This window comes from Protobothrops mucrosquamatus, unplaced genomic scaffold, assembly GCF_001527695.2.
Source record: "Protobothrops mucrosquamatus isolate PMUCROS unplaced genomic scaffold, P.Mucros_1.0 scaffold_197, whole genome shotgun sequence".
NCBI classification, from domain to species: domain Eukaryota; kingdom Metazoa; phylum Chordata; class Lepidosauria; order Squamata; family Viperidae; genus Protobothrops; species Protobothrops mucrosquamatus.
The window spans coordinates 384,171-393,965 of record NW_015386273.1 but is presented as its reverse complement, the minus strand read 5'-3'; the positions used below and the strand labels follow the sequence as shown (position 1 = coordinate 393,965).

Sequence of the window (9,795 nt, the reverse complement as noted above, 5' to 3'; positions counted from 1 at the left end):
CGTATCAAAGAACATGTCACAATCATTCAATTCTATGAATTCTATAAATTTGGGACATATCTTTTCCATACTGGAAGGGGTTACATCACCCATTGTGACATAAATATATACACATTTACTCTACAAAGTTGGTTGATGATTTGCATTACCAGCACGCAAGTCTTCTCCTTCAAGGACATTCAAGATTCTACAGTAAGAAATTGGAATGTTTGAAATATTCCATAAAGTATTTCTAGAAAACCATTGCCTAACTTGTTAATTGTCCTGACAAGTTGGGAAGCTTGTTATAGATGTAGCTTGGGAATACACATATTTGGATACTGAAACAAGAACAACCTTTTGCTTAGCTTACAAAAATAAAGAGAAATGCAATGGGGAAAAGATATGGAACCCTGACGCTTAAAAGGTGAATTAGTCTGGTTTTTTGCTTCTTTAAAATGCTGCACCATTGTTATACACATTCCTGCCAAAAAGGCAGAGTACTTCTTCACAAGTCACGTGTCCCAACTGCTGTCTTTAAAAGCAATTTTGACTAACCGGAGTTCTAGTTCAAAAGCATCTGGCCGGTCTTGTGGGTTAGCAGAAAGCATTTCCTTAATCAGCTGTTTCATGCAAGCATTCATTTTCTTTTTCTTAACAGGTATGAGTAGTTCCATTTTTGGATTTTCCAGCAATGCCTCTCCAACGGGTACAATCTCAGTCCCTTGTTTCACGTAACTGCCCAAGAGTTCTTTCTTGGTCTCTGTGTCTATGAAAGTGATCCTTTCTAACATTGCCCAGATTATAATCCCCAATGCAAAAATGTCTGCTTTGGCAGTGTAGTGACCTTCCCAAACTTCAGGAGCCATGTAGAAGTCTGTGCCACAAGCTGTAGACAGAAAACATTTATTTACATTCACAGGCTCTTCAGGATTTTGCCCCGATGCTGAACAAACCTTGCTGAGGCCAAAGTCTGCTACTTTCAAAGTAGGTTCCAAGTCACTAGCATCCATCCTGCTTTGAGAGATCAAGATGTTGTCAGGCTTGAGGTCACGGTGAATGATCTGATTTTTGTGCAGAAAAGCCAGGGCGCTGCTGAGCTGAAGCATAAAACTAGTGTTGGTCTTACGGCTGGGCTTTCGGGATAGGAGGTATTCATTCATATCACCTCCATCACAAAAATCCATCACAAACCAAAGATAGTAGGCACTTCTGGGATCAAAGGCAATTTCACCTTTCAAGGAGGTCTCTACAAGCTACAACACAAAGATATTTCAGGTATATATTGAACATACATGATTCAAATCCCAATGTACAGCACATTAATCAAACCGTGAGGCATGAATGACTATCCAAGGGCCTCCGAATCTAGGAAAATGCTGGCTTCTAAACAAAAAAGGAAATCATAGTTTGGAACTATGTTCATTTAATATCATTTTCCATTTGCTCAACAGAATTTTCTGTTCTTTAGTGTAAGGGATTCTCTAACATCATTTATGTCCGGATGCACTAGAAAAATTATATGAATGACATCATTTCATTCTCTCCTGCAAATGCCTATATGTGGTTTATAAAGCTAATCCAAACTACACTTTCATTTCTGATTTGTCAGCTAAAATTGTGTTTACATATTATGCTAATCCAAAATGTTATTAGTTTGGCTTGGGCTAACATTATTATTACTACTACTACTACTACTACTACTACTACTACTACTACTACTACCACCACTATTATTATTATTATTATTATTATTATTATTATTATTATTATTATTATTATTATTATTATTATTATTATTATTATTATTATTATTATTATTATTATTATTATTATTATTTTATCCTTACGGCTTATAAGTGATGGTTTATTGATGTTGTGTAAACCAAACCTTTATAGCTTAATAAACCATAATTGTCCATGTTCAATATATGCTAAGCCAAAACAAACAAGATGCAGGAGAAGGAGTGGCAGAACCTGAGGGTGGAATTAAAAGGAGGACTAGCATAGCCACAAGTGAACTAAGTCCAATCTCCTCCTTGAATGCCATGGACACTTATCTAATTCAAAGAAGATACAAATGATTTAGTTAAGATTCCTATGCATACGCTCTTTATCAATAAATCAATTTAATTGGACTGTCATGTGTGGACCTGGTCTTTTGTGCTTGACAGAAAAATTACATAATGGGCTGGTAGCTTGTTCAACATGAATTAGCATAATATGTTAAATGACAAACACTACAAACTATAGGTAGATATCACAGATTACCATTATGAACATAAATGCCAAATGTTAATTTAACTCTTGGTAATAAAACGTACTTAATGGACCACTGAGCACAACTCTTTATTTGTATAACTGTGACCAGACTAACCTGAAAAAACAATAAAATAGCACAGCTACAAAACAAAAGGCTTTAGCTTTTAATTTTCAAAGTTAATTTTAAATGTCCCAAGTGTATTTCTATATTCCATTAATGAAATATATATTGCTGAGCAGGTCTTTTGGCAATCTGCTTAAAAATAAATCTGGCATAAAAATAAAACTAATTTGTTTTCATAGACTTTCATAATTCTGTAGCATACTGGATGGGGAGGACAATTAACCTGAGAAGAACTTGACCTTGGCAGTTTAAGAAGAGACTTCTAATATATTATTTTAATAGCATTTAATTTTGATCTTACTAATCTCAATATATAATTGAGTTCAAAGAACAAAACAAATTTCATTAGAGTTGATCAAGCTATTTCTTTTTTTTTTTAAGTGGTCTCACATAAAAGCTATTAAAAGAATTATTAATACACCTTTTCCCAGTGGGAGCAATTTTTCCTTACAATGCTACAAAAATTATTTACCCGAGGTAAATAACCATATTTCTGCACTTAGAGACAATTAATTGAATGTCCTGGCTTCCAATGTTCTTCAGTGGAAGTGTACTCTGCTGTTTCCCTGAGGGTTCATGTTGTTTAGTGACAAGATTTTTGAAATATCTAAAACTATATCAAAAGCAAAAACTTATTTGCTTTTCCGTATTTATAAGGAATGGCAATCTCTATTTCACTGTTCGATAATCAAATAGCTGACTTTTTTTTTACCTTTAATTCAATGTCTCTTTCATTATTTACAACTTTATTACCTGTAAATAAAGTGAAGAACTGGAACCATGGGACATCTTCTGAACCATGCCGTCTTTTTGCAATATGCATTCTTCCAAGTGGATTACATTTGGGTGTTGGCTTTTAATACTACTAAGTGCCCAGAACTCACGCAAGGCTAATTCTACGTTCTCTGGAGCATGACATCGAATTTTCTTCACCGCAACACGTGCAGAGGTTTTCCTTACAACTGCTTCATATACCACACCATAGCTGCCACGACCAACCTCTCTTATTAGATCGTATTTTGGCTGGCTACTCACCATCTTCAAGGTCAAGGTGTCTATGGAAATAAAAACAAAAACTATAGCTGATTTTTGTTTTCACACATCTTAAGATAAAAATGGAGTTTTTGTTAATCCAGTCACTGTAGGTGACAAAATAATGCATGATTTATTGCTTAACATTTTGCACATTTGAAGCAATTAGTTTAGTCAAGAAACTATTATTTAACATGACATATGAATTCAGACATATAATATATCTATTCAACTGCTAGCTGTTAGAATGAAAGTCTTAAGCAGTTTGGTATAAGATCACTTGAAAATCTTTTTGCAGCTTTATGAACCTGCCTAACATAGCTCACCTGGCTGCAAGTATAATCTATCGTTTCAGAGAACAGGAGAAAACAATTCTGGTGCTAAGAACTACCTCATTGTAGAAAACATAACTGGATGATTTTAAATAGGAGTTTTACTGATCCAGTAACTATAGTTTAAAAATGTAATAAATGCTTCTATTTATGGCTAGCTTTAAATGTTTCTACCATTTTCTTCCTATATTGCAAGTCACCTTGAAAAACCTTTATATCCTAAAATGCAGTATGAATAACAAACAAAACCTCATTACTGGTACCCCACTTTGCTACTGGTACCCCCCAATAGGACAGTAAATAATGCTGATATGAATATATTTCTGTTGGTCTTTAACATTTGGTAATATGTAAAAATATTACAAACAAAATACTCAGCAACATTAAGAAAGTCATATAAAGATGCATGAAAGTATCAGGGCATATATACTTTAACAATCCAGAAATGGGCATCTTATTTTTTTCTACGAAATGGATAAGATTGAATAATAAGCTCAGTATAGGGGAAGATATGTTTTAGCTATCTTTTTCTTATAGCAGTAGGAAAACAATGCTGAGATCACAATAATCAAATGAAACAAGGAATGCTGCTAAATATTCTCCAATGGCAGAAAAAAAGGAGAATGTATTAATTATACACATAGCATATCTGAGCAGAGAGCTGTGTTGGGTAATTCATAGCTATTCAAATAGCTTTTCACAGCCATTGAAAGTTACAGAAATACATCATGACAATTTTAATGTATGGCTCTGCTTCTACTCATTCCCTTCCCCATTTAACTTTCACCTATCTTCATAAACCCATTTTTAAAATAAAAGTGTAAATAAACTGGGCCAATCTGTGCAGCAGCAAAACGTGTTTTCTGCATATATTTATCTAACGGACAAAATATCAACTTTCTTGCTCGTACCTTTGCTCAGTTCTGAACATTCTAAGTAGGATTGGCTAGAATTTTACCCACCACATTCTAAAGATAACAATGCAGGCTTATAGTTGTTATGGAAATATCTTCTTAGAGGCAAAATTATTCAACCTTCCCAACTGGCTTGATCCCACTGCTCAGTTGAACTCTCTGGCAGGCTGACCTTAGGCCAAGTCAAGCATATCATATTCCTATGAAGCAAAAGCAGCACCTGGGTGGAAAAGGTCCAAATTCTTCTACTCAGTTCAGGAGGAGAATTATAATAATAATAATGATAAAGTTGGAAGGGACCTTGGAGGTCATCTAGTCCAACCCCCTGCTCAGGCAGGAAACCCCTATACCATTTCAGACAAATGGCTGTCCAGTCTCTTCTTAAAAACTTCCAGTGTTGGAGCATTCACCGCTTCTGGAGGCAGGTTGTTCCACTGGTTAATTGTTCTAACTGTCAGGAAGTTTCTCCTTAGTTCTAGGTTGCTTCTCTCCTTGGTTAGTTTCCATCCGTTGCTTCTTGTCCTGCCTTCAGGCGCCTTGGNAAACTAATTTGTTTTCATAGACTTTCATAATTCTGTAGCATACTGGATGGGGAGGACAATTAACCTGAGAAGAACTTGACCTTGGCAGTTTAAGAAGAGACTTCTAATATATTATTTTAATAGCATTTAATTTTGATCTTACTAATCTCAATATATAATTGAGTTCAAAGAACAAAACAAATTTCATTAGAGTTGATCACGCTATTTCTTTTTTTTTTAAGTGGTCTCACATAAAAGCTATTAAAAGAATTATTAATACACCTTTTCCCAGTGGGAGCAATTTTTCCTTACAATGCTACAAAAATTATTTACCCGAGGTAAATAACCATATTTCTGCACTTAGAGACAATTAACTGAATGTCCTGGCTTCCAATGTTCTTCAGTGGAAGTGTACTCTGCTGTTTCCCTGAGGGTTCATGTTGCTTAGTGACAAGATTTTTGAAATATCTAAAACTATATCAAAAGCAAAAACTTATTTGCTTTTCCGTATTTATAAGGAATGGCAATCTCTATTTCACTGTTCGATAATCAAATAGCTGACTTTTTTTTTACCTTTAATTCAATGTCTCTTTCATTATTTACAACTTTATTACCTGTAAATAAAGTGAAGAACTGGAACCATGGGACATCTTCTGAACCATGCCGTCTTTTTGCAATATGCATTCTTCCAAGTGGATTACATTTGGGTGTTGGCTTTTAATACTACTAAGTGCCCAGAACTCACGCAAGGCTAATTCTACGTTCTCTGGAGCATGACATCGAATTTTCTTCACCGCAACACGCGCAGAGGTTTTCCTTACAACTGCTTCATATACCACACCATAGCTGCCACGACCAACCTCTCTTATTAGATCGTATTTTGGCTGGCTACTCACCATCTTCAAGGTCAAGGTGTCTATGGAAATAAAAACAAAAACTATAGCTGATTTTTGTTTTCACACATCTTAAGATAAAAATGGAGTTTTTGTTAATCCAGTCACTGTAGGTGACAAAATAATGCATGATTTATTGCTTAACATTTTGCACATTTGAAGCAATTAGTTTAATCAAGAAACTATTATTTAACATGACATATGAATTCAGTCATATAATATATCTATTCAACTGCTAGCTGTTAGAATGAAAGTCTTAAGCAGTTTGGTATAAGATTACTTGAAAATCTTTTTGCAGCTTTATGAACCTGCCTAACATAGCTCACCTGGCTGCAAGTATAATCTATCATTTCAGAGAACAGGAGAAAACAATTCTGGTGCTAAGAACTACCTCATTGTAGAAAACATAACTGGATGATTTTAAATAGGAGTTTTACTGATCCAGTAACTATAGTTTAAAAATGTAATAAATGCTGCTATTTATGGCTAGCTTTAAATGTTTCTACCATTTTCTTCCTATATTGCAAGTCACCTTGAAAAACCTTTATATCCTAAAATGCAGTATGAATAACAAACAAAACCTCATTACTGGTACCCCACTTTGCTACTGGTACCCCCCAATAGGACAGTAAATAATGCTGATATGAATATACTTCTGTTGGTCTTTAACATTTGGTAATATGTAAAAATATTACAAACAAAATACTCAGCAACATTAAGAAAGTCATATAAAGATGCATGAAAGTATAAAACAAAGGCATATATACTTTAACAATCCAGAAATGGGCACCTTATTTTTTTCTATGAAATGGATAAGATTGAATAATAAGCTCAGTATAGGGGAAGATATGTTTTAGCTATCTTTTTCTTATAGCAGTAGGAAAACAATGCTGAGATCACAATAATCAAATGAAACAAGGAATGCTGTTAAATATCCTCCAATGGCAGAAAAAAAAGGAAAATGTATTATACACATAGCATATTTGAGCAAAGAGCTGTGTTGGGTAATTCATAGCTACTCAAATAGCTTTTCACAGCCGTTGAAAGTTACAGAAATACATCATGACAATTTTAATGTATGGCTCTGCTTCTACTCATTCCCTTCCCCATTTAACTTTCACTTATCTTCATAAACCCATTTTTAAAATAAACGTGTAAATAAACTGGGTCAATCTGTGCAGCAGCAAAACATATTTTCTGCATATATTTATCTTACGGACAAAATATCAACTTTCTTGCTCATACCTTTGCTCAGTTCTGAACATTCTAAGTAGGATTGGCTAGAATTTTACCCACCACATTCTAAAGATAACAATGCAGGCTTATAGTTGTTATGGAAATATCTTCTTAGAGGCAAAATTATTCAACCCTCCCAACTGGCTTGATCCCACTGCTCAGTTGAACTCTCTGGCAGGCTGACCTTAGGCCAAGTCAAGCATATCATATTCCTATGAAGCAAAAGCAGCACCTGGGTGGAAAAGGTCCAAATTCTTCTACTCAGTTCAGGAGGAGAATTATAATAATAATAATGATAAAGTTGGAAGGGACCTTGGAGGTCATCTAGTCCAACCCCTTGCTCAGGCAGGAAACCCTATACCATTTCAGACAAATGGCTGTCCAGTCTCTTCTTAAAAACTTCCAGTGTTGGAGCATTCACAGCTTCTGGAGGCAGGCTGTTCCACTGGTTAATTGTTCTAACTGTCAGGAAGTTTCTCCTTAGTTCCAGGTTGCTTCTCTCCTTGATTAGTTTCCATCCGGTGCTTCTTGTCCTGCCTTCAGGCGCCTTGGAGAATAGCTTGACTCCCTCTTCTTTGGGGCAGCCCCTAAGATATTGGAACACAGCTATCATGTCCCCCCCTCGTCCTTCTCTTCGTTAAACTAGACATACCCAATTCCAGCAACCGTTCCTTATATGTTTTAGCCTCCAGTCCCCTAACCATCTTTGTTGCTCTTCTCTGTAGAGAAACCCAATTTCCTATTTCACAACCTGGAGGGGGATTGTCAGTGCGGCCCTTTACAACCCAGGCGCGTTTATTCAGAAATAAACCCCACTGTAGCTCGGCTCGGTCTAATCTACACTGTGGGCCTCGTCCAAGGGGGCTCCCAAAGATGCACCAAACGCTCCTGCACCGCCAAGCGGAAGGAGCGGGCAACGGGCCGGTGCCCGCCGGAAAGAAGCCGTAAACCTCCCATTTGGGGGTCGACATCCCAGCCGAGGCCAGCGGGGGAAACCCTTCAGGCACAGGACAAGGCAACGCCACCTTTAAAGACCCCAACCCGGCAGTCTACCCACCGTCGACCTCTGGCCCCGGGCTCGCCCTCGGTCGCCGCCGCCGCCGCCGCCGCGGGTGGCTCCCAAGCGCTTGGCCGGCTGCAGCCGCGAAGAGCGTCCCCGGCCGGCCTCATTCTCCACCGCTGCACCGGACTCGACAGCCCGGCGTCAAGCTAGGTGTGAACGGGCCGGGGTTTGACAGCCGCGGCGGGTGCATCTGTATTGGGACGCGGACGGCCTCCCGCAGCGACCCGCCGGGCGCGGGAAAGCAGGCGGCCGTGCTAGCGGCAGCCTCGCCCGCAGCACCAAGGCCGGCGGCACGGGCGCCCAAGGGCCGGGCCGCTCGCTGCAGCCTCCACAGGCCCAGGCCAGGGGCGCGCACCAGCTGCCCGCCGTGCTCTCCGGGCCTGTCAAAAGGCGTCCTCGCCGCCCTGGCGCGCCCCGGCCTCCCGAACGCGGCCGAGCGTCCCTTTTAATGCTTATGTTTACCTCAGAGCTGCCGCCGAGCTCTCTCCTCCTGGCCGCCATTATCGGGCTCCCTTCCCCCCCCCCTTTACTTCTCCCGGGTTCCCTGACACACCCCCTTCTGGGCCCGCCGCGCGCACCCTGAGGGGCGGGGCCGCGCTCCGGGAAGTCGGCCTCGGTCCGCTGCTCTGATTGGTTGCAGGAGAGGCGGGCCTTTGGCGTCCATTTCACGGGTTGGGGAGGGGAGCGCGGGGGCGAGCGCGCGCCCCTTCTCATTGGCTGCCTATCTCTCGCTCGCTCGCTCGCTCTCTCACTCTAGTCGCGTGCGCTGTATTAACCTCACGCTCTTGCCCGGGACCCTGCAGAGCGGGTGTTTGCGTGCCCGGAGTGTTGCATTGCATTGCATTGCATTGCGTTGCTTGCGTTGCTGCACCAAAATGCGGCGGGCCCCTTCTGACCTCTGCTGCGGTGCAGTTCTCCCACCAGCATTCCAGTATCTGAGGGGCTGCCACAAAGAAGAGGGCGTCAGTCTATTCTCCAAAGCACCAGAGGGCAGGACAAGAAACAATGGTTGGAAACTAAATCAAGGAGAGAAGCAACCTGGAATTAAGGAGAAACTGCTTGACAGTGAGGACAATTAACCAGTGGAACAGCTTGCCACCAGAAATCAGGGGCGCTCCATCACTGGAGGTTTTTAAGAAGAGGCCAAACAATCTCCTGTCTGAGATGGTGTAGGTTCTCCTGCTTGAGCAGGGGGCTGGACTAGAAGACCTCCAACGCCCCTTCCAGTTCTATTCTATTCTATTGGAACGGAGCAGGAGGTCGCTCGGAGTCGGCTGCGCCTGGCATCTCGAGGGCGATCCCGGACGATGCACGACGGATTTTCCGGGGAGGTTTGGGTCGTGATGACAGCTTGTTCCAGCGGCTGTCCTTCGCGCACGCAACCTCTCTCTCCAGGGAGCTGAGGGCCGTGTTTGGTGGCGCCTGCTAGGCTTTTCACC

The 9,795-nt window shown here is 40.4% G+C and overlaps 1 protein-coding gene across 2 annotated transcripts; it reads right to left on the bottom strand.

Annotated features, from left to right (window-relative positions):
* Positions 1-427: 427 nt before the first annotated feature.
* On the bottom strand, positions 428-8,869 carry PDIK1L (PDLIM1 interacting kinase 1 like). Of its 2 annotated transcripts, XM_015825027.1 has the most exons (3): positions 8,819-8,869; positions 5,779-6,080; positions 428-1,235 (listed from the first exon to the last, which is right to left on the bottom strand). In XM_015825027.1, exons 2-3 carry the CDS (start codon positions 6,061-6,063, stop codon positions 495-497), a joined length of 1,026 nt encoding a protein of 341 aa, XP_015680513.1. In that variant the 5' UTR covers positions 6,064-6,080; positions 8,819-8,869; the 3' UTR covers positions 428-494. The 2 variants fall into 2 exon arrangements, with proteins under 2 accessions (XP_015680513.1, XP_015680509.1); XM_015825023.1 differs by lacking the exons at positions 5,779-6,080; positions 8,819-8,869 and adding an exon at positions 3,119-3,416.
* Positions 8,870-9,795: the final 926 nt, after the last annotated feature.

What these genes read in the sequence shown, in the direction of transcription:
- PDIK1L (XM_015825027.1), bottom strand. Translation starts at nt 6,063, where the DNA reads ATGGTGAGTAGCCAGCCAAAATACGATCTAATAAGAGAGGTTGGTCGT. An exon ending in GTTCTTCACTTTATTTACAG is followed by an intron (nt 1,236 to 5,778) that starts GTAATAAAGTTG and finishes TTTGTGTTGTAG; the next exon opens with CTTGTAGAGACCTCCTTGAA.